Here is a 26,007-nt window from a genome sequence, read left to right as displayed (position 1 = left end):
AGAGATCTTTCCCGTTCAATCCCAACCATTTTCAGATATGCACTTTTATGCAAAAACATTATCATTAATTATATGGTATAATGCTGTAGTTGCTAACTGGTATTATGTCATTTTTTCTTCTCAATTGCACTAGATCTGTGGTTCTCAACCTGCGGTTCCCCAGATGTTTTGGTCCTCAACTCCCAGAAATCCTAACAGCTGGTAAACTAGCTGGGATTTCTGAGAGTTGTAGACCAAAACATCTGGGGAGCCACAGGCGAGAACCACTGCACTAGATGCTTTGAGTAGCATGCTCAGTCAAGGAAGCACCATGTCTTCCGCAAGATGCAGCTTCCATTTTGCTTCCAAACTAATTGTTTTGCAGGGGCATAAGGCAATGGTTCTAGTTCCATTTCTTACTATTCACTAAATGGGTTGTCCAGAAACACTGGTAGGATAGAATCATAGAGTTGGAAGAGACCTCATGGGCCATCCAGTCCAACCCCCTGCCAAGAAGCAGGAAAATCACATTCAAAGCACCCCCGACAGATGGCCATCCAGCCTCTGCTTAAAAGCCTCCAAAGAAGGAGCCTCCACCACACTCCGCGGCAGAGAGTTCCACTGCTAAACAGCTCTCACAGTGAGGAAGTTCTTCCTATGACTTCCCCTCACATATGTATACATGGCTATCATGTCTCCTCTCAGCCTTCTCTTCTGCAGGCTAAACACACCCTGCTCTTTAAGCTGCTCCTCATAGGATTTGTTCTCCAGGAATAATTGAATATACAGCACAGCTGAATGTGGACTAGTTATGAATCAATAACTCTAGTTTATGAATCTGTATCTACAATGCCAATATCCCCAAATCTCAGCCCTGCATCATGTTCTATTTTTGTAAACCAAAACCAGAAGAAAAACCTTTAAAAAAATCTGTTGTTCTTGTCACTAGGGATCTTAAAGTGCTCAAACAGTGAAAGACATACAAACAGAAACTGTCCTTCCAGATTTTCATCGAATGATGTAGCAAAGCAGATATGGTATGCTCTGTCAGTTGGCCTATTCAAGGAGAACCAACATTTCTTCCATTGAAAACATAACTGGGAATGTTAAACCCTAACCCTAACCACACACCCAGTCCACATGCTAAGCTTCAATCCATTGAAATCTTCAGATAATTCCCCACAATTTACACAAGATATTTTCTTTAAAAATCCTGGAACACAGAATCATAGAATGGGAAGAAACCACAAGGGTCAGCCAGTCCAATACCCTGCAATCCATGAACACAGAATCAAAGCACCCCTGACAGACAGCCATCCAGCTTTGGCTTAAAAACCTCCAGAGAAGGAGACTCCAACACACATTCCACTGCCAAACAGATCTCCCCATCAGCAAGTTCTTCCTGATGTTTAGGTGGAATCTCTTTTCTTGCCATTTGAATCTATTTCTCCATTGTGTCCTAGCCTCCAGAGCAGCAGAAAACAAACATGCCCCCTCCTCAATGTGGCATCCTTTCAAACAATTAAAAATAAGCAATAACATTAACAAATTGAACACATACCTGCAAATAGTTTTCCAGAGGTCATACTTACCCAAAGAAAAACATGAAACCATTCAGCAAGCCTGTGTCTGCAAATTCCTGATAAAATATGCCCCCTGGATTAAGACAAAACCCCAATATTACCTCCTGAATGGCAAAAATTTGACAGGAACTGAACACATTCTACTGGGTGTTTCAAAAACATGGACCTCATTTGAAATCGCTATATTTTTGCAACCACAAGCCACTCATGAATTAAACTCTTACCACTTGAAAGGGAAGGGCATCGAATTTCAAATGATTACTGTTAGATGTATATCCCAGCGCATCAGTCATTCACAAAATGGAAACCACCAACTTCCTTCTTTTAGTTAGTCTTTAAGGTGCTGCAAGAGTTCTTTATTATAGACTATTCTTTAAATATACATGTTGTTGTTGTTGTTGTTGTTGTTGTTGACAATGATGATAAGGATGATAAGGATGATGGAATGTGAACTTTGGAAGAAGGAAGAGGGGAACAATATGCCAGAACAACAGAGCTTCCTTCAGTCTCAGCCCCACTGGAATAATTATGACAAAATGAAAACTTTAGTATTAGCTCACATATTACATTGCCTGAAACAGCCCTCTTTCTTGATTTGGGATATTCCAGACTACAACTCCCAATATTCTTTAGCCGACACGGGCAAAGGAAGATAGTTTTGGTGCCAAATATCTGATAGGCACCAAGTTAGGGACATCTGGATTGAAGGCTAATGTGTGAATTGCTATTGCCAAATTTCATGCTGATTTGTCACCCAGTCTTAAGGAAATGGAGTGCTAAGCTTCAGATCCGACATAACCTTACTGACGTTAATCCTGGAGTGGCTGGGCCAGGATAATGACTATGGATAAGAGCATATGCTTGTTTCTGCCGCTTCCAGCTTGTTATTCCATTTTACTAAATGCCCAGTAATTGCATGTAGCTGGCAAGCACATATGCCAGCAGACTGGGAACACTTCCTAAGGCTAATTGATTTGCAAAGGAGCACTTTCCGTGGCCAATAATTAATAATGATACCAGTTTTGCATTAGCTAACCTGGCATGCATGGGCTAAGTTTCTTCACTTTGGCTATTAATAGGACTTTATGCAGGTCAAATTCAGTATGAGTGAGGATATTTAGGAGTTGGCTCAGCAGCACACAAAATCAAATTCTCCATTTGGTTACATCATTACAGCTGTTTTGGGTCACTCTTTCCTCTGGATCATACAGCACAGGCCTATTTTAACCCAGCTGCTGAACCAATCCATTTTTTTAAGCTTTGGTGAGCTTCAAATAAGTAATTGACATAAACTAATGGAATTTTTGTATGCAGAACTCCTGAAAAAAACCAATGACAGAGCAGCCCCTTGTGTGTGTTAAAGGGGTCATAAAAGTTATAGTAACAATAACTTTTTGGCTCACTGCAAAATGCAGTATATTGGTCCCACTTTGCTTGCTTGTTCTTAGCACAGCATACAATGTGATGGAATTGGAGTCTCCTTTCAATTGTATCTGGTTCAAAAGTTCTCACCCAGGATAAAATCTTAATAGCTTAAAATGGGCTTTTTATTCATTCTAATTCTTTCTTTTTAGCCTGGTACATACAGCCTGATGAAACAAAATACACATTCGGCTACAAGGCACAGCTGGTTGCTATCTCAGGGGCTTGCCTCATCATTGCTGAAATTACTTTAGCAGGTAAGAGAGAATGAGAAGTCAGAGAGCGCATGGGAAAACCATTCATTGTATGTCAAGGCAGGTACCTATAATAAACCTGTAAAACAGCATAGATGGGAAATGTCAAACCTGAGAAAACTACATTTTGATGACATTAGATTTTGTCCCCACGGAGGACCTGGTCAACTACTTTTAAATCCCGTTGGTTTCAATGGGGCAGTTAAACACAACCTTTTTTTCTCCCTACCACTGCAATCAATGAGACTTAAAAAGCTTAGCTTTGGCTCCATTGTGTCCTTTTATATATCACACAAGGGGAATGCTGAGCTTGGGAAAGTTACTGTTTTGGACACATGCTCAAATCCCGCAGCCAACTTGGTAATTTTTCCAGCCTTCAGGGCAATGTTCATCATTTTGAGAGGCAGCATGTATTTCAGAGTGTCCTTGGGGAACCCTGCTAGAAATCTCTGGACACTTCATCCAGGAACACAGAAGTGGTTCTCCTTAGGGGAAGTTTAGGAGTTTCAGCCACCGCAGTTTCAGGACCCCTGGCCCATGAAGAGATATTTTGTCCCCAATGACACAGTGCCCTCAGGGGAATGACTAGTAGCCATTCACTCGGAAGATACTATTTTGATGGGACAAAACAGCACTCCACATGACCTGTCCTTCATAAATCTCCGGTCACCTGCCCTTTATACATCTCTTCTCTCATGGAACAGAAGTTCTATTTATCTTCCCTTTTTAAAAAAAAGTTCTCACCTATTTTCTTTCTCTTTCCCCAATGAGGGCCCTAAATACAACTGTTAGTCTTAATTAGAGCAGCAATTGAATTCAGCACAGTTATATTCTATAACAATTGTATTTAGTCCTAACTGGGGTAGGAGAGCCGGTGTGGTGTATTGATTTGAACCATGGGCTAAGACTTTGGGGACAAGGATTTGAGTCCATGGAAACCCACTGGTGACCTTGGGCATGTCACACTCTGAGGCAAAACCCATCTAAACAAATACTGCCAAGAAAATCCCACAAGAGGGTTGCCAAAATGACTTGAAGGCACACAACAACAAACTAGAGTATACACAATGAATCAGGACTTACTCATTTTCTGTTGATTCCATGGGTTTACTCTAGCTGAGAATAACAATGTCATTTAGACCTTTGGGAGCAACTGAGACCTCAGCTTGGAAAAGTCTACTTGCATCTCACTGCTTGAGCAAGTTAAAGGAGAAGGAAGCCTTTAGTCTTACTCATTGTAGGCTTTCTCTTGGTGTCACCACCTTCACAGAAACATCTGAACATAGGATAATGTCTTTTCAGTGGCTTCTCTCAGGGTTTGAAGCTTTTCCCTTGGAGAATATAGGAGAGCTTCCTCTTTGTTCTCCTTCTGTCCACTGGAAACATTTAGATTCCTACAGAGTTTTAGGAATTGACTGCAAGAGATTTTAATGGTGTGTTGTTTTATTGACTTGTATATTTTGTTTCATTAATGGATTTGTTTTAAATGGTTTTGGATTGTTTCATCATAGGAGTTTTCTGTACAGTATTAATACAGATTAGCTTGACTTTGAAAGATTATTTGCCGGCATCACCCGACAAATATTACTTCCTTGAATTCTCCCTAGAAGGCAAACTGATGAAACTGAGGCTATACTACTTTGGACATATCATGATAAATAATGACTTAATACAAAAGACAATCCTATCTTGGTTAGTATTTAATACCAGGTGCTATAGGTATTACAGAGCCAAAATATCATAGAGCCAAAATCAGTCAACAGATGACTTGAGGGGACATACAAACACAAGATGGATATGCTCCAGGAAGACATAGCCCTGAATTTGCAACACCACAGCAGGTCTGCTCACAGCTGGGACACTTGAAGATTTCACACTCATAGGTTTGCCATAAGGTGAAGTGGACTTGATGGCAATTAACAAATACAGTTTCATTGTATTTAACTATGTAATGAAACTTTATTCATGAGAGTCAGCATGGTGCAGTGATTTGATTCTGCAAACCAAAGTTGGAATTTCCACTCAGCCACAGAAATGAACTGGGTGATTTTGGGCAAGTCATACTCTCTCAGCAGCAGAGGGAAACAAGGGCAAAAACTCTTTGGAACAAATATTTCAAGAATACATTGGAAATTACTTAAACAACTATTATTAAGTGTGCTTTTGCATATGTTGTTGTTTTAATTTCTGTTAAGCCTGAGTGAGACTCAGTGGTGGTGAAAAGATGGTCAATGAATGAATGAATGATCGCCACAATAACTATTACCACAACCAGCATGACAATAATAATAATAAAAAAAATAATAGGATGAATTGTGACTTCCATTATGCCTCAACATTGATCATACTGATTAGGCCTAACAGAAACAGGAGTTTAAGGTGATCACAGGAACTGTGGTTCCTGATGGAACTTGGGAGCTTGGTTTTACATAAGGGTGCATAAGTAAGAATGCATGAATAAAGTCAAACTGTTCGCTCTCCTGTTAGAAGAAATATTTCTGACACTTCTGAATTGGTTAAGAGGTGTATGCTGACCTGCCAAGATAGCGCTAATAGTGAAGAACATATAATTGATTAGGATGACTTCTCCAGCATCATAGAGCTTCATTGCTTGGTTCAAGAACCTAAGGGAAAATATACAACATTTCACAGGCATGTCAATAAGTATGCAAAACCTAAGTGAAGCTTCCACAAACTGGTATCCTCTAGGTCAGTGGTTTTCAACCTGGGATCCTCAGATGTTTTTGGCCTACAACTCCCAGAAATCCCAGCCAATTTACCATCTGTTAGGATTTCTGGGAGCTGAAGGCCAAAAACATCTGGGGATCCCAGGTTGAGAACCACTGCTCTAGGTCACCAGTTTGCGGCCAACAACTGTGCAATTTTTACCCATGCCAAAGTGTGCATTGTAGCTGGTTTTTTTGCACAGAAAACAGAAACATGAACAAAAAAATATGTCTATCTTGAAACAAGATTTTTTTTTCCCATGCAAGACCCCACAATTCTGTTTATACTCAGGTTACGAATGTGTAACTAAGGGTTATGAACTCATAACTGTTTCATATTCACAGCCCCAGTTTCATATTCAGGATCATTCCGATGATCTGTAATTTACAGAATACATACAGACCATGATAACCTTCCAACCCCAATTTACCGGGTAGCAGCCTCTGTAATTAATGAGGTTACTGCTTCCCTGTTGTTTTGGATGCAGTCACCTAACGGTCCCACCTTTGTGCAAACAATCTCCATCATGAAGAGGAATTGTGACCAGGATCCTGCTTCTGTCTGTTGCACCAGAAATTGCTCATAGTAGAAGGTGGGAATGTCAGTTACTTGATTCACAATTAACAGGGGAACAGACACCCCCCCCCCCCAAATCTATTGCAGTGGCTGTTGCCTGGTAAGTGGGGATTGCAGGGATCAGGACAGGATTGACTATATATGCATTCATCGATCCCCAACAAGATTTTGGCACCCATTTTTGCCCATAAAGCAAATAAGTGCATGTGTTCTTTCTATCCCCTCACAAACCCTTCAGGTCAAGTCTTTCAACCTCATACACAAATCCTCCATATGGGTTTACTGCCAGTCAGAGCAGAAAATACTTTGCTAGATGGAGAAATGATCTGACCCAACGTAAAAACGAATCCCTTCATTTTCCTGATTGAAAGTGTGGGTCTTACAGAACTGATGTAAGTTACTGGAGTGCTACATTATATCATTACTGATTTGGGGGTGAATGTAGGTAGTTATATCAAAGCCTTATCAAAGTTCCCAAGCAGAGAAGGAGGGCCACTAAAGCATAAAAACTGTAAGAGAGCCACCACAGGACAAAGAAGTTGGATGAAGACCTTACACTTGAGGCTGAAAATATAAATATTGAAAATGTTTGAATAGAGGAACACTAGAAATGGCTCACGATATGTGTAAGACCAGCTCCTAGTCTGTTTTACACATTAAAGAGTGACTGCATGGCTATTTCATCAACTGCTGAGCAGTCTCCATGGAACTGTAAAAATAAAATAAAATCCTACATATTCATGGATAGTCAGGATTTCAAAGCCACTGCAACACCTCATTACTTTTGGCCACTTGTTCCAATGTCAGCCTGAAGAAATCCAACACAAATGCATGGAGATGTTGCAAAAGGGAGGTGGTTTAAATGAATTGCTATAATGAGGTTTGGGTTAGGTTTGGTTGCAAGCTATTCTTGAAGAGCTCGACCAGTAGCTAAAGTACAGGAGGCAAAGTCCCTGATCCACTAGCTCTATATTCTGTTTCTTACCAACCAAATCCCCGAAAACAACCCTGCTCTGTTGCTTTGTTTTGTGCTGAGAAGAGTAATTGCAGTGCAGACACTCTTGTAAAGAGCATTTTGGATGTTCTGAACTTGTTGCCCATGATTACTCCTCATTAATCCGTCTCTTCATACAAACAAGGAACTTGAATACTTTTGCTATTTCTCAGCATTACTTCTATATGCGGAAAGGAGTAATCCCACTGGTGAACTTATATAATGAAGCATACTTTGGATGCTCATGTTCATTCTCAATTAATCCTGCTTTTCATAGTTGGTGTTTGCCTGATGCGAGTATCACATTTTTGGTAAACACCGCAGATAAAAAGAGGAAAGTACTTTGGCCAAAATGTGAATAACAATTTCAATGAGTGAGTTCTGGAACTCCTTGCCCAGAGAAGCCAGAATGGCTTCCTTTCATTCAGGCATGCTTTGAAATAAGGATTTTTTAAAGATCAAGTCAGGGGGAGCTGTGGTTTTAGCCATGAATATTGTTAATTGCTCTTAAGGGTTTTAACTGTTTATTTTAGTTTTATTTTAGTGTTTGTATATTTTTAGGTTTTAAATTGCAGTGCATTGGTTTTAATGTTAAGCAGCTTTGAGTCTGTTTTAAAGGGAGAAAGTAGAATATCAATAATAACAATTATAATTATTTTATGCAAATGGCTATCTCCTATCCTGTACCATCTAGTACTGATCTAAAAAACATTGTGCTCTCTATCAAAGTCAGTGTGTTGTCGAAGGCTTTCATGGCTGGAATCAATGGGTTGCTGAGAATTTTCTGGGTTGTATGGCCATGTTCCAGAAGCATTCTCTCCTGATGTTTAGCCCACATCTATGGCAGGCATCCTCAGAGGTTGTGAGATATATAAACCTCCCTTGCTTAGTTTTCAATATACCGTACCTCACAACCTCTGAGAATGTGGGTGAAACATCAGGAAAGAATGCTTCTGGAACATGGCCATACAGCCCAGAAAGCTCACAGCAACTCTATCAAAGTCAGGTTAATCTGCCAGAAAGCAGATTCAGAAAGATGTTCCAGTTCAATAAAAATAAGTCTATATATCTCACTGCATTAGAGCAGTTTCACTTAGTGTCTATCAAATAGACAGGAATATAGCACCTATCACTCTCCACCCGGCATGATCAATAGATGAGAGTTCAATATATTTAAAAGGCAGTCGGTTGGGAAAGTTTAGTTCTAGTATAGTACAACTCCAGTATCTGCAGTTTCATTTATCCATTTCTGAGAAAAACTGTCCTCTCTAGGTATTTTCCTGCACAATTTTATTATGTTATTGGACCAGAAGTCTTTCATTTCAATAGGGTTTTGTATTATCTATGGTTTCACATATCCATGCAAAGTCCAGAAACATGTACCCCATGGATACGAGGGCTGTGTTATATACATAGACCCTCATAACTAAACAAACAAAAATTATTTCATCTGTGTTCATCTGTTCTATGGAGATCAAGCCAAGACATAAGAGTGTGTCTTGCTACAATTTGTGAATACAGAGCATTAAGAGAGAGATCAGCAAAAGTAGATCTGGGTGTTAGTGATGAACAGCAAGGCTATGAGCAATAGTAAATGTCAAAGTAAGAAAGCAGCAGGAAGACAATAAAGCTCAGCTGGCTTGAAATGTGCAAGTGCATTTAGGAAAAACCTGCATGGCTAGTTAACAGGGAAATAAAGCATCATGATCATAAATCAAGCTGAGAAGTGAGCTCGTAATCATGCATCTGTGCCTGAAATAAGCAGTACTGAATATGGCAAGGGCCTGTCAAGGTTTGGCGGTATTTCTAAGGCATAAGCCTAAGCATTAAATAAAAATTAATGCATATAGCTGATGATGGGGAAACAAGTTAGCACATGAACATATATATTTATACACACACACACACATTCTTAAAGAAAACTTACTTCATTTGGAACACACAAGTTACTACCATGAGAATGAACATGAGATAAAAAATGAGGTAAGTCAACTGCATGTTCCCCTCCACAGAAAGTGTTATCATGGCTGCCACAGCTTTCACTGAAATGATGGTCATAGATGCTGGTGGGAAATAAACAAATAAAGAGGTGAATATACACAGAGAGTGGGTCCTTGGTCTCATCTGGGGCTTGGTTTCAGAATCCCCCATGGATACCAAAATCCATGGATGATCAAGTCCCATTATGTACAATGGCGAAGTAAAATGGTGCTCCCTATATAAAGTGGCAAAGTCAAATACTGTCTTTGGGATTGTTTCAAAAAGTATTTTAAAGCAATTGCTGGGTGAATCCATGGATGAAAAATCTGTGGAAACAGAGGAACAACTGTACATATACAAATAATCCAGCAAGCAGATGATGTATGCATGCACGTGAACCTCATAGCTCATTGCTCAAATATGTCCTTCATGAATGCGTGAATACCAGCCTCTTCTGCAAAGCACTGCATGGTCTCTCAAATGAATTCACCCCAAGAGCCCTACTTTGCTCTGAGGCTGGATTCACTTTGGGACCAAGGAGCTTTTGGACTGTAGTGACCATGGTCTGGTTTTGACTTATTTTGTTTGATTCTCTTATCTGATTTTTAGATAGTTAGAACAGATTTAAATTATTATAGGCATTTATATAATCACCCAGTACATTAATTGTATTTACTTTCCATTGAAGTTGATGGAACTTAAATCACAATGAAATAGTCCCATGGATTTCAACAGGATATAAATTTGGCTAATTTAAGAGTGCAATCCTTAACTGGAGGAGATGTGCATAGGTTGCCACGTAAGTCTGAATTGGACCTTGTATATTTTACCCACAGGATCTTGGACTGGCTAATTAGGCTTTCCACCATGAATCTTGATGTCTTCAAGTCACACAAATTCCTGTACTACAGTAGAGTCTCGCTTATCCAAGCCTCTGGATTATCCAAGCCATTTTTGTAGTCAATGTTTTCAATCTATCGTGATATTTTGGTGCTAAATTTGTAAATACAGTAATTACAACGTAACATTCCTGCATATTGAACTACTTTTTCTGTCAAATTTGTTGTATAACATGATGTTTTGGTGCTTAATTTGTAAAATCATAACCTAATTTGATGTTTAATAGGCTTTTCCTTAATCCCTCCTTATTATCCAAGATATTCGCTTATCCAAGCTTCTGCCGGTCCGTTTAGCTTGGATAAGTGAGACTCTACTGTATATCTATTTATTTTACTGTATTTCTATCCTGCCCTTCTCATCCCCAAAGGGGGACTTATCTATGCATATCTTTTAACAAGAATGCATAGAGGAAAATGGGTCTTTCACTTGTACCAAACTTTCTCTTTGGTGCTAAGTTAATAGAGTCCCGAACATGCATATTTACATAAATCTGTCCTAAATGTGTTAGGAATGTTGGGGAATTAAGAGTGATACAGAATGATGCATAACTTGTTTATATCCCATTTGGATTATAGTGGCATATTTGAGATGAGACAGAGTTTAGAAACTGTTTAGAAACTTAATTGGGTCCCGAATGCTGTGGCCAGAATGCAGATCAGAGATGGTTATAGAAAATACAGTTTACAATTCCTATGTTGCAAAAACGTCACTAGCTAGTGCTCCATTTATAGGCCCCAATAAAGGCCTTTATAGCTTGAGGCTGAATGATCAACAAGAACTCCCTATCATAGAATCATAGAACTGGAAAAGACCACAATTTTCATCTAGTTCAACCCCTGCTATGCAGGAATGCACAACCAAAGCACTCCTGACAGATGCCTACCCAGAATATTTTTAACCTCAAGAGAAGGAACTTCTCTGTCAAACATCTCTGACCATCAGGAAGTTTTTACTAATGTTTAAGTAGAGTCTCTTTTCCTGGAATTTGAATCCATTGTCTTATGTTTTAGTCCAGGCATGGGCAAACTTGGGCCCTCCAGGTGTTTTGGACTTCAACTTCCACAATTCCTAACAGCCTACCGGCTGTTAGGAATTGTGGGAGTTGAAGTCCAAAACACCTGGAGGGCCTAGGTTTGCCCATACCTGTTTTAGTCTCTGGAACAGTAGAAAACAAGCTTGTTCCATCTTCAATATGATATCCTGTCAAATATTTAAACATGGCTATTATGTCCCCTCTTAACCATCTCTTCTCCAAGCTAAACAGACCCAGCCTCTCAGTTGCTGCTTATCTGGCTTGGTTTCCAGACCATTTACCATGTTGGTTACTCTCTCCAAGATATATTCCAACTTATCAATATCTTTCATGAACTGTGATGCCTAGAAATGAATGCTGTGTAATCCAGATGCTTTGAGATCTGATGAAGGCAGAACAGAGGGATACTATCACTTCCCTGGACCCAGACGCTATGTTAATTGATGCAGCTTAGAACCATGTAGGCTTTATTAGCTGCCGCATCACAGGATATGAGGATCCTGAGTTTTAAGATCACTGATGGAGGGCTTTCTCATGGTCCCATATTTTCACAGGCATCTCTGATGAGGACCTTCTTGGTGGCTATTCCCATATTGAAATTCTCCTGGATGCTGTGCTGATTCCTTATCTGCTCACTTTCAGCCAACTGACAAAGAGCTTTTTCCCCCTTCAGACAAGAAATTAAACAAATAACATTTGAAAAAGACCAGAATGGAGAATATTCCAGTGAACAGTCATGGGTTGGCATGGATCAATTTTAGCTTTATTTAATTTTTATCCCACCTTTCTCTGATATCGGGACTTTAATTTGCCAGCAATAAATATGACACAATGCAAATCAAAACAATGTTAATGCATTAAAATATGACTATAAAATATAAAACAATTAAACCCTTGTATTCAAGATCCTTGTCTTGTATTCAACTTGGGTGTCAAGGTGAAAAGTAACAGGAGAAAAATCCTGACAAGTTCCCTGCTGGCATGTGGCTTTGTGCAAGCAGAGTCAACTGGTGTAAAAAATAATAATAAAAAAGAATCCAATAAAACTCGCCATTTCCGTCCTTCCTGCTGACAGCTATATTGCTGGAAGGTGAAGATATTAAAGTAGACAGTATTATCAGCGACTGGCGGGGCCATTTCCACCCAGCTTCCATATAAGTTTAACAATCAGGCATAGGAAGCCCCTAAGAGCCTTTTAAAAATATTAAATACAGAAATTTGTTCTCCTGATGAATGTGAACCAAAGAAGGGGTGAATTGGTTTTGTGGGCTCTGATAACGGATCTCATCTACTGAATGCTTCTGCAGCAGCTGAAAAGTGACATCATTTGTAACAGCAGGAAGGCCAGAAACCCTGGTCGCTTGTTCTGTATTGTAAATTCCAGATTAGCCACGAAGAAAGGTGGTTCTCAAGGAGCCAGTTTCCAGAGCTGAGCTTTATATGAACACTTCTCTGCTCCCATTCCAGGGGAAATAAAACCTTCCCTGTGCCAACAAAACACAAGCCATTCTGGTTATTATGATTAGTGTGGCAGACATGTGTAAAGCCTTGTGACTTCTGGCAATTTGTACATATGGATTAGGGAGGACGAAAGAGATTCAACAGAGCTCTTAGAGAACTCATCCACAATAAAATAACACAGCAGGTTATCTTGCAGGTTTACTCTTTGAACTGATCATGAGCAGTTGGAAAGTAGCAAACCCTCCAAATGTCCCAATTTGACATGCTACTTCTTCAGATGCTTTTACAATGTTCCAGTTTCTCTCTCCTTTTCACACTTCACTAATTTGTTTGCTTCAGCTGTCACAAACTTGAGTTCAAAGTAGTTTGCAGTCAATTAAGAAAAGAGAATCTTAGTCTTCCCAAGAAAAAGCAAACTGCTGCAGTATCTGTACATTCTATCTGTATTGTATGTTAACCTTTGTACTATGCATTTTAATATATGCACTTATATGTTTTAGAATATGTATTTTAAGGTAATGTGTTCTAACTGTGATGTACCCTGCTTCAAACCATAAGGAGAGACAGGAAACAAATAAAATTAGGTTGTAGTTATATTATATATATAAATATATAAAATATATTATATTTTACATGTCATAATATTACAATATATTGATATAGTACAATATAGTAATTTATTGCCAGTATTGTACTATGCTAATACTGTAATATAGTATGTAAATTTAATTTGTAAGTCACTCTGAATCCCCTTTGGGGTGAGAAGGGTGGCATATAAATGTAGCAAATAAATAAATAAGTTGTTGTTGATCTGTGAAAAGTTGAACGATAAGGAATAGGAAATGGTGTATGAGTACACACATTCCGTTCTAGGTTCAGAAACCATCTAAATATGCATTTTATGCCAAAAGATGTTCAAGACACCATCCTTTTCTCCCTCTCTGAGCAGGACAGTTTTGCTATTAGTTAAGAGGTAGAAACTGTGTACTTATAAACTGCATGCAGCCCAATGGTGGGAGAATCTAAACTTGCCCCTTGGATTCAAAGGGGCTTTATGCCCCTCAAACTCTATTTTAAACTTAGGAAGTCCTTTTGCAAGCTGGTTACATGCTGTTGAGGTGGGGTGGGGTATCTCCTGTATTGAAGGAGCTAGAACTCTTCTGGGAAAACCAACCTGGAAGTGATACACCCTACTGCCCAAAAAGGCAGCCACAAAAAAACACTACAGAGCTGTGGAGGAGTCAAAATCAACAGAGGCAGTCTTCTCAACTCCAAATTATGCCCACTTTTGTATTAGGTAGAGTAAGGCAGCTACTTCAGGGAGCAATTTTGGATTTTTTTAACTGTGTAGGATTATTATTATTTTCACAACAAGATGAGTCCACAGCAGACACTCTGCTGGCTGTTGAATTGGATCACACGTCGGACACTTCCCAAGTGTCTAGGACTGTGTGATGTATAGGCGAATAATGCGAGCAGATCCCAGTAAGGTGGCCTTCTGCAGCTGGCAGATGGTAATTTTGTCAGTGCCGATTTTGTTTAAGTGCAGGCCAAGGTCTTTAGGCACTGCACCCAGTGTGCCGATCACTACTGGATCCACCTTGACTGGCTTGTGCCAGAGTCTTGGTAGTTCGATCTTTAAATCCTCATATTGTGTCAACTTTTCCAGTTGTTTCTCCTCAATCCTGCCATCACCTGGGATTGCGACATTGACAATCCATACTTTGTATTATTATTATTATTATTATTATTATTATTATTATTATTGCTTATGTTTATTTATATTCCGCCTTTTCTTTCCACAATGGGACCCAAAGCGGCTTACATTAAAGAAAGTTTCCTGGCTTTGGGCCTCCCCTTCCTTTAAGTATGAATTTAGTTCAGTGGTTCCCAACCTTTGGGCCTCCAGGTGTTTTGGACTTCAGCTCCCACAGTTCCTAACAGCTGGTAAACTGGCTGGGATTTTTGGGAGTTGAAGTCCAAAACACCTGGAGGCCCAAAGGTTGGGAACCACTGCTTTAGCTGAGGGCACTAAAGCACATCTCCAGAGCCCATCAATGGCTAATATGAGCAGAAGGTAGGTAGGTAGGTCTGAATGCAATGTGGCATAGTTTTGCGATTGGAAAAAAAAGGAAGAATGATCTTCTCTCATATCTGAAAGAGCAATGGCTGTTTCCTTTTCCTTGTTGCAAGAATACATTTGGATCATGCTTGGGATCCACATGCTCCTATGTCAGGACCCAGGCTACAGAGTAGTACACGATAGTACTAGGAACGGGACTACAAGGCCCATGAGACATCACATCCTATGATACACTGCAGCTATCAGATGAGGATGCATCCGCTAGATTGTCATTTTGAAGGAGGTACTGAATACCTCCTGCAAAAACCTTAAATGGACATAAATCTGCCATAACAGGGGGTTACGCCAATGTATGTCAGCAACAGGATTTTGGTGATATATGCCTAGACACTGGGAGATAGTACGGGGATACATATAGTTGTCATATATACTTTGTACATTTCTTGTGGGAAATAGCAAGGTGACCCCAGCCACTGAATCAAACATGAATATTGAAAAAGTTGTGAAAATACTCTTGAGACACTAATCTCTTTCTCTTGGACAAGCTAAGTTCAGTAGGTGAGTTCATCACAAAAGATGCATACTTGCATGACTTCAAACACTTTTGAAACTGTTGCCAAAATTTTCTGCCTTACAGTGCTTGATGTCATCCTAAGGGGAAAAGAAAAAGAAATCCCCAACAAAATATTGAGAATTGAGACCAGCTGCTAATGAATAAGTGCAGTGATGTATGAAGTACAATCCACTGAGTAACCTAAGCTTAAGCTGTTAATTATAATGTGTGGCTCTGAAACATGTGTGTTTTAAGTCACCTGTCAACCTACGGTAACCCCATGCATTTCGTAGGTTTTTCTTAGGCAGGAAATACTCAGAGGTGGCTTTTCCAGTTCCTTCCTCTGAAATACAGCCTACAACCCCTGATATGCATTGGCTCTCTCCCATCAAAGTATTAACCGGGGCTGATCCTACTTAGCTTCCCAGATCAGATAGGCACCTTTAAGATATTTAGGTTCTATCAGAAACACAAAATAACTTTAAAAACTATAACTCAGCCAAATGTTTTGACACAATCTATCAAGGGCACTCCATCACACATGGCCAGATTTTTTAAAAATTACTTTTTTAGAATACTGCTCTCAAAACCCGCCAGCCAACTTGGCTGATGGCCATGGATCCCAGTATCTGTAATACAACCAACTATTCCAAACTTGGCATAGGATTTGAAACAATGAGTATAGTCCTGTGTCCAATTCATGGTGTATTACCTATATGCCATTAATATCAACAGATTTTATTCAGAACAGTTCTCAAGGGACTATAGCATATGCCCACACCCTGATTCTTCTGGTCTGAACAGCACTTTACTGTGCAAACAACGAAATCATGTTTCCATCTAAGTGTATCATGACGCACACAAAGCTGTGTGCAATCCTAAATCTTTTATTTGCATTGGCTCTCACATCCAAGATGAAATAGGTCTTAAAATGAGAGTGCAAACACAAAAGCTAAGGATGTCTCTTGATGTGCACATACAACCAATAGCCCTGCAGTTTATCTATGCTTCTGCTAGGCATCTAGATAGACTTTGGCTTTTATGACTGGAGCATTAAGTAAGGTTACTTCATCTAGTATTGGACAAAATTTCTAATTCACTCCTCCTGAGAAGAACTGGTAAAGTAGAAAGGAAGCAATTCAGAGAAATCCAACTGTAATAAGCTTACTGTGGTTTCTATTTAAACATGTAACAGTGTACTGGCATGGGTTAATATGGAAGAAACAAGAGCTGCAGCTCACTTTGAATAAAACAAGTTTGGTCCCCTGCATGGTAGTGCATGGGAGACTCTGTATAGGAGTAGTTGAATAAACAAAGTTTTCTTGGCATACTGTATGTATTTCTGGACACTACTTTTCAAGATAGATATTGATAAGATGGAATATGTTCAGAAGAAGATGACCTCAGTGGTAAAAAATCTGGAAACCAAGCCCCATGAGAAATGGCTTATAGAATTGGATAAGTTTAGCTTGGAGAAAGAAAAACTAAAGGTGCATCTACACTTTAGAATTAATACAGTTTGACACCACTTTAATTGCCATAAATCAATGCTATGGATTCATGGGAGTGGTAGTTTTACAAGGTCTTTAGCTTCCTCTGCTAAAGACTGCCGGTGCCTTATCAAACTACAAGTCTCAGGATCCCATAGCATTGAATCATGGCAGTTAAAGTGGTGTCAAACTGCATTCATTCTATAGTATAGATGCATCTTGGGGCATTATATGATAGCTATCTTTAATGATATGAAGGGATAACAGAAGATGGGGCAAGTATGCGTTCTGCTATTCCAGAGTCTAGAACACAAACTGATAATACAAGGTCCATTTCTTGATATAAGAATCATAGAATCACAGAGTAGGAAGGGCTCTATGGACCATCAGGTCCAACTCCTTTCTGAACCATGGATCCCCGACTAGAGCAGTGGTTCTCGACCTGTGGGTCCCCAGGTGTTTTGGCCTACAACTCCCAGAAATCCCAGCCAGTTTACCTACCAGCTGTTAGGGTTTTTGGGAGTTGAAAGCCAAAACATCTGGGGACCCACAGGTTGAGAACCACTGAACTAGAGCATGCATAGTAGGTAGCTGTCCACCCTCTTTTAGAAGACATCCAGAAAAGGAGACCCCATCACCTCTCTGAGCAATCGGTTCAATTACCAAACCACTCTCACTATCAAGAACACCCTCTAACATTCAATTGAAATCTATTCTCCTGTATCTTTAAACCATTAGACCTAGCTCTGCCTTCTGAGGGAGCAGAGACCAAGCCCACACCCTCCTCTTTGTGGCAGCCCTTGAGGTATTTAAAGAGTGCAATCATGCCACCCCATAGTTTTCTCTTTACTAAGTTGAATATGCCCAGCTCCTTCAATCTCTCCTCATACATTCTGGCATCCATGTGCTCATCATCCTCACTGCCCTCCTTCAAACCCACCCAAACTTATCTAAACCCTTCTTAAAACGAGGCTGCTAGAAATGTACATCTAGAGTGCCCCAAGTGTCCATGATGAAAGGGAAAATGGACTGAAGTAGACATAATCTCTATTACAGTCCCTTCACCAAGGTTTTGGGAACAATCAGTACAAAATATGGTTGTACAATAGGAATCCAAGGACCAGGGTACAAGTATAAATCCATAAAAAATGTTATGGACAAGCCATATTCTTACCTAGCAGTGCCACCATTGTTAACAAAATCACAATGTGCTTGATTTCTCTTCTCTTATAGAAATACAGAAGAATGCAGAAGGCTATTATTCCTATGATCTGAAAAGAGAGGGGGCGAGAGAGAAAAGATTTAGTCAAAAAAAGACAATGTTTTTAGCCAAATATTTTAAATGAGAGGTCAAATACGTACTTCCCCTTTTAAAAGGATGAGGAAAAAGAATAACCTTTCTGCCATTTATCAAATAATTATTCCCATAAACCTTGTCTAAAACTAGGAAACATTCACATTTTGCTGTCAAGCTTTCTTACTGTTTCAAATGCCTGTTTTGTTTTTACAGCCTTGAAAGGATTTAAAACAAAGGATTGTGGGAGAGGAAGAGGATGTGTGTTTTGCACTAATAATCTGGCAACGAGAGGCATCCAACTATAATATAAAACTATGTATCATCTTGGTTAGGAAAAGTAAATAAAGGAATGCCTGTCATGATCCAGCTGCAACGGGACTACTCCAGTTTAAGTGACCTGAAAATTGCAATCCTAAAACGTGGCTCATCTTACTATCATTTGCATTAATTAACTTCATTTGTTCTTCTGTTCTACCCTAAACAATAAGACTTGGACTAAACATACACTTCTGTTGGAAACACCTGCAATGAATTTGTAACTGTATACCGGCTTTCAATCATGGCCTAGCCAACTACCTGTCAAAGGTTTGCATAATAATAAAATAGACCAGCAGAATTTAATGGAATACTTAAAAGAGGCTGTTTTGCAAGACATTTTGCAGATGGGATTGCCTTAATATTGGATGTAGCCCAGCCTTGATGTTTCATTGTCATCAGGACATATTGCTCCTCCTACTTGAAAGTGGTTTCTATCAGGATCTAGATGGAGAGGTACATGGAGGTAACTGCTTCAAGTAGGAGACACTGGAGGCAATGACAGCATCACTGCAAAGGCTTGCCCTTTGCGTTCCTCCAATGACCATCAGCCTTTGTTGGAGGACAGGGCTGTGTGCTTAGATGCATCAAAGCCAGCCTACTGCCCCTGGGCATGGGTAGAAGTGCTAAGGATTGTAGAAGATGTCAGCTAAATATCTAGAAGACCAAAGGTTTCAAAATCATGCTCTGGAGGATAGGAGGGCTGAACAGTTAATGAGGTCCCGGATTGAAAACCAATAAACAGACAGCAAACTGCCCTAAATGAACAAATAGTAGCACCATACCTGTACTTGAATGATGGCCAAAAAAGAAGGGCAATACTTTTAATGGCAGAGCACAGGTCTGCATGCAAAAGGTCCTGCTATTGAGTATTCTGCTAGAGAGAAAAAGGCAGGTCATGGACTATTGGAGTCTATCATGGCAATTTCATGAATGATAAACCTCTATCAGTCCTGGTCACTGATAGTCTTGTTCAGGTGAAAATTATGGCTACTCCATGGAAGATATGCAGGGCTGTAAAGCCCTCTTTAGTTACCTCTGAATTAAAATAAAAGCTTTCTTAGGCCAGGTCAGATTATTGGCTCATCTGGTCCAGCTGTGACTTTCCACCTGCTTTTTCACTTCAGCAGAAAATGCAATAGTAGGAGATACTTGCTATCAAACCAAGGACCATTTGCATGCAGACCTTTACCCAGCCATTAAACTATTATCCTTTTTGGTAACCATTCAGTGCAAGTGTGGTGCTATGGCTTGATCAGTAGGGCTATTCATTGATTCATTCATTGGTGTCAAACTGGCACCTCATCAAATGGAAGGTAGAATGCCTGGTCCAGAGCAAGTTGTGAAATCTTTAATCTTTGGATGACATCTCCCAGACTCCTTTACCATTGGGTGAGGTTAGTAGGAGTTATGGGTCAAACCATCTGGAAGAAAGCTTCCACACTCCTATTTTAAAGGAGGCTCAGGTTGGATTTTCCAGTGGACCTTAATTATCTATATGAGCCTACCTCTGTCTTATGATCTTTGGGGAGACCCTCCTCTCTTTCCATCATACTCGCAGGTACTTCTTTTGGGACCATGGAAAGGGGCCTTCTTAGTGCTCCTCCCAGGCTCTCAAACCTTTCTAGAGATGTTACAACTTGCATCTATCGTGCTGTTGTTTTTCCAGGGAGGCAAAGCCCCTTTTCTTTCAACAAGCCTTTGAGCATTAACTACTTCAGAGGTTCTTTATATTTGCTGCTCTTTTCAAAGGTTATAGTTTAACTGCTTTTAATTTTATTATTATTTTTTAATTTGATGCACATTTTGAGATGTTTTAATATTTGTAAGCCATCTTGAGTCCTATTGGAAAAAGCTAGGAAATAGCAGCAGCAGCAACAATAACAGCTTTCCAAGTCTTTCAGTCGACATGCAAACATGCTGATGTGGATTTAGCTATATCATTGGCTATGTAGATCATGACAAAACATCTAGGGGTGCATCTACACTGTAGAATGTATGCAGTTTGACACCACGACTCACAGCTATGGAGTCTTGGGCTTTGCAGTTTGGTAAGTGCTGCCACTCTTTGACAGAGAAGGTTAAAAACATTATAAAATGACAAAGCCAGAATTCCATAGCATTAGGCCATAGCGGTTAAAGTAGTGTCAAGTTGCATTAATACTTCAGTGTGGATGCGCCTTAAGATTCCTCTTAGGTCTACCTTGAAGCTAAATACAATGACCAGATCCAACACTGACTTTACTTGGTCATAGGTTATGTCCTGCTTTCTGCCATGGAAGGTTTTAAAAGGGATTAAAGTCCTTATTATGCAGGGTTGAGAGGCTGGATGAAGGGGAGTTATCTGGCACTGAAACAGGAAAGTGGATGGAAGTCACTCCTTTCAGAGTGTGCAGCCACACTGAAGAGGAACAGATGTTTGTTCTAGTGAGCAAACATTTCAGGGTTTTTTTAAAACAGATAATGTGAAGTAAATGCACTCGTTCCAACTGCAAAAGGAACTTCTAGCATGACAAGGTGCAAGCCAAACCAGCAACCAACTGCCAAAAGGGAAAGGGGTTTGCCATAAGAAGAAAGCAATCTGCAGCTTAGGGATTTGAGGAGTTGCTATCCAAAAAACTTTCTTTTTTACAGGCAATTCAGAATATTAACTAGCTTGCAATTCAGAAAGCAGATTTCCTCATTTGGTCACAATCTGAATCCCTTAAGTATCTCTCAAAAGTGACAATGATAGAAAAGTTGCCAAACAGTATAACAGCTAGTTTCATGTGAATCTCAAAGGTGCAACTGGATTCTTTTAGGTCTTTTTATGCTATAACAGCTATCTCTTTCAACATGTTACTGCATTCTCCAGTGAGAATAGAAGAATGGGTAAAGATATTTAAAACATAATGGCAACATTGAACACAAGGGTCAGTGGTCAATTGTTTGCACAACTGGAGAGGGATGGCTGAACAGGGCTCTGTATCATCTGTTATGGACCAAGGTTAACATAAAATGACCTATTCCTTGAGTCTACCTACCCTGTTTCCCTGAAAATAAGACATCCCCGAAAAATAAGACCTAGTAGAAGTTTTGCTGAATTGCTAAATATAAGGCCTCCCCGAAAAGTAAGACCTAGCAACGTTTTTGTTTGGAAGCATGCCCAGCGCCTGCGAAACAGAACACCAAAGCATGCAGGATTGGTAAATGTAAATACCAGTTGTACATGGAAATAATGGTAGTAACAAGAAATTCATGATAGGATTCAGAGTTTGTCTGGTTATGTTGGTTTGTGATGACAACTACTGTACAGTATATAATAAATGTTCATTTTTTGTTCAACAATAAATGTGAATTCTTCTTCATGGAAAAATAAGACATCCCCTGAAAATAAGACCTAGCACATCTTTAGGAGCAAAAATTAATATAAGACACTGTCTTATTTTCGGGGAAACACGGTACCACACGTTATAGCCATGAACTGCAAACAGAAAAAAGTATATGCCATAGGATGTTTAAATATGCAAAATGCAGGTTGGGATGTGGCCCAATATTGTCGAGACTCTTCGCTTCCATAAGACCTAGCTGACATTTTCAGATGTCAGGTATGCTAAAATCTTTAGTCCAAAAAAATCTGAAAGGACAAAGTTCTCAACCCAATGTATACTAATGCTAATTTGCAAAGACAGATGATGGAACTGTTGTGGAAAAAAAAAAAATAAACACTTCACAAAAGAGACATTGAGTTGCAATATGGATACTGTAAACATGATTTCCTATTATCTGTTCCAGAGAATATCCTACATCGAAGGAATCCTCAGATATTCTCCATTTTAACATTCCCTTTTCTATTAGATACACATTTCTTGAAAATTTCACCTCAATCCCTGCAAGCAAGGAGATCAAAGTAAGTGAAAAGGGCATTTTTTCCCAAAAAGGTTGAGATAAACTTGACACAAAGTATGTGGTGGATTGCTTAAAACAAATTGGCTGATTTTAATCATCTGTGTTTTGTTATATGATTATGCTGTTCCCTCAAGATTTCAGGCATCTGTATTGTGTTCTGTTTATATATATTGGTATATATCCAGTTTTGTTATAGCTTATGGAGAAAGAATGAGAGAAAACCGAAATACATAAATTAAAGAACCAATCAGATATGAGGAATCTGTGGCATCCAAGCTTCAAAATGTGTTAAACCTTGAATACTATGCCCAATGTATTCAAATGAGCAAAGACAATTCCCCTTATTTTATTCCTCACATAACTAATAAATGCTCATAGAATATGCTCAAATGTGTGCCTAAGTGCTTTCCTGGATCAGAGCCTAAAGATTTAAACGGTGAAGAAAGGTTATTTTTTTTCTTAAGAAGTCTATGGTTTTACAAAAAAGTTAATTCATTGAAAATGAAGGGTCATGGCAATTCTTCTTAAAACATTGAGAAACAAAGGGCTTTTTAGTCTCATACAATCACAACTTTCTTAGTCTTTTACCCATTGCTTTTTTATTGTGTCAGAAGCAACTTGAGAACATACTGCAAGTCGCTTCTGGTGTGAGAGAATTGGCAGTCTACAGAGACGTTACCCAGGGGACACCTGGATGTGTTACCATTCTGCTGGGAGGCTTCTCTCATATCCCTGCAAACTAGAGCTGACAAACAGGAGCTCATCCCATCTTACGGATTCGAACCAGACACCTTCAGGTCAGCAACCCAACCTTCAGATCAGCAGTTCAGCTGGCACAAGGGTTTAACCCATTGCGCTACCGTGGCTCCTACCCTTTGCTAAGAAGAGTGCTATATTGAATTATTCAGTTCTTCCACTGCTTGGCAACAGAACTGGGAAATTTTTACTTGTTGAACTACAAGTCCTAGAATTCACAACCAAAATGGCCACTGTAGAGAGAAATGCATTACTGGTTTCTTGTTATCAGTTCAGGAGCCTCCGATGGCGTAGTGGATTAAAGCCTCGTGACTTGAAGGTTGGGTTGCTGACCTGAAGGCTGCCAGGTTCGAATCCCACCCAGGGAGAGCACGGATGAGCTCCCTCTATCAGCTCCAGCTCCATGCGGGGACATGAGAGAAGCCTCCCACAAGGATGGTAAAATATCAAAACATCCGGGTGTCCCCTGGGCAACATCCTTGCAGACAGCCAATTCTCTCACTTCAGAAGTGACTCAAGTTGCTCCTGACACGAAAAAAAAGTTATTAGTTCAGTTGGGATTTTCAAATTTAATTTCCCCAGTGGATGTGGAAGCTGATAATAGGCTGGGGAGGGAGTTCCATAGCCGAGAGGCCACCACTGAGAAGGTCCTGTCTCTCATCCCCACCAACCACTCCTGCGAAGGACATGGGACCGAGAGCAGGGCCTCCCCAGCAAATCTTAATCTCCGAGGTGCAAACAATGATGCAATGCAAACTATTGTAACTTCCCTTAGCTTTTAGGTTCTTTCTCAATTATAACAATAGTCATCTTGACCACACTCTGATATTGCTTGGCCACATGCGTCCCGGTGGAGCCCACGGTGGCGCAATGGGTTAAACCCTTGTGCTGGCAGGACTACTGACCCGAAGGCTGGGTTGCTGATCTGAAGGTTGCCAGTTTGAATTTGAGGAGAGCATGGATGAGCTCCCTCCGTCAGCTCCAATTCCCTGTGCAAGGACACGAGAGAAGCGTCCGAGAAAGAATGGTAAACATCAAAACATCTGGGTGTCCCCTGGGCAACGTCCTTGCAGACAGCCAATTCTCTCACACCAGAAGTGACTTGCAGTTTCTCAAGTCACTCCTGACATGAAAAAAATGTGTCCCAGTCTATGAAATGGTAAAAGGTAAAGGTTTCCCCTGACATTAAGTCCAGTCGTGACTGACTCTGGGGGTTGGTGCTCATCTCCACTTCTAAGTTGAAGAGCCGACGTCCGCAGACACCTCCAAGGTCATGTGGCTGGCATGACAGCATGGAATGCCGTTACCTTCCCGCCGGAGCAGTACCTATTGATCTACTCACATTTGCATGTTTTCGAACTGCTAGGTTGGCAGAAGCTGGAGCTAACAGTGGGAGCTCACTCCGCTCCCCAGATTTGAACCTGGGACCTTTCAGTCTGCAAGTTCAGCAGCTCAGCGCTTTACCACACTGAGCCACCGGAGGCTTCTCTATGAAATGGTAGGAAGTCCCAAATATCTGGCCAGTTCTTCAGACACAGACTTTTTATAAACTAAAATGTACATTAGATGGCATCAACCCAAAACCCCAAGATCTTTTTATCATAGTTTTTCACCTCCGTTCTGGATGCAGACATTCTTTGCTATGCTGTGACTATTCCATATAACTTAAGAGAGGCACTAGAAAATTCATACTGTATTTGACCCAAGGAACATGGAAGGAAAGCAGATGGACTGAGCAAATAGCAGTGTTCTTGGTCTAAACAACGATTTCTCCCATAGGAAACAATGTTGACTCTGTGCCTTGCAATACAAATGGAGAAAACTTGATTTATCCTATATAGAGCTAGAAAACTCAGTTCTCCATGTGCTCATTGTTATAGATCCAAAACAGCAACACTGTCACGCAGGATATTTTTGTTAAAATGTAAATTTATGAGAAAGCTAAGCTTTGAAGAATTACAAAGATATTAGGAAAAACTGTAAGTGTGATGGAGTTGTTGCATGACACACTTGTATACACATTTCTCTTACCGCATAAATCAAAAACTCCCAGCTAACCAGATCAGTCTGTATCTTTATTGCATCGGGTTCCTGTGTGACAAGCGGAGCAAATGCCACCAACAAAAAAGCCCCTGCAATCGTCACAGTGCCACCTTTAAAAGAAATACGTATAGACAAACCAGTTATTACTTTGTAAGCCTACAACATAGTTTCTACTAGCAGTACAATGTCAATATAAAACTTATCATGCACAAAGTATAACAAGAACAGGGTGGTTAAAAAAAAGATAATCAGAGTATCCTAGTTTCCATTCATCTCCCAGGCCACACTGTTCTCAAAGCACAATTGTAAGGAACTAATTGTCAACTTAAAATAAACTTCAAGTACAATGGTCAAGTGATGCCATTTTGAATCTGACACATACTACAGAAAAGATGTGAAGACTCTGTAGGATTATGCAGACAGAGAGCCTTTCCACAGATCAAATTTACAATATGATATTCTTAAACTCAAGCTAACATTCAGATTTAATTTGAGACATATGGCCTCCAAACATTTAAGGCTACTATTCCCTTCACCACCAACCATTGTCTGTATTGGCTAGATTGTAGTCCCAACCATACAGAGAGCATCAGGCTAAATAAGACTGTAGTGCATAAGCAATGGAAGGATCAAATACAAGAAGCTTGGTGAAAAGTAGGCTGAGAGGGGACAT

General features: G+C 39.9%; 1 protein-coding gene across 2 annotated transcripts in view; it reads right to left on the bottom strand.

Annotated features, from left to right (window-relative positions):
- The window catches only part of nipal2 (NIPA like domain containing 2), a 45,165-nt gene that overhangs the window by 1,327 nt on the left and 17,831 nt on the right, over positions 1–26,007 (bottom strand). For both annotated transcript variants that reach the window (XM_062980147.1, XM_003219505.4), the window contains 5 exons: positions 25,323–25,444; positions 18,210–18,306; positions 9,463–9,598; positions 5,774–5,862; positions 1,572–1,635 (listed from right to left, as the gene is read on the bottom strand). In XM_062980147.1, the coding sequence (XP_062836217.1) occupies positions 1,572–1,635; positions 5,774–5,862; positions 9,463–9,598; positions 18,210–18,306; positions 25,323–25,444 (508 nt within the window). The remainder of the gene's footprint in view (positions 1–1,571; positions 1,636–5,773; positions 5,863–9,462; positions 9,599–18,209; positions 18,307–25,322; positions 25,445–26,007) is intronic.

The sequence above is a fragment of the Anolis carolinensis genome, chromosome 4, assembly GCF_035594765.1.
Source record: "Anolis carolinensis isolate JA03-04 chromosome 4, rAnoCar3.1.pri, whole genome shotgun sequence".
Taxonomy (NCBI): Eukaryota; Metazoa; Chordata; class Lepidosauria; order Squamata; family Dactyloidae; genus Anolis; species Anolis carolinensis.
The sequence above is the reverse complement of the archived record's forward strand: the minus strand, read 5'-3'. Positions and strand labels throughout refer to the sequence as shown.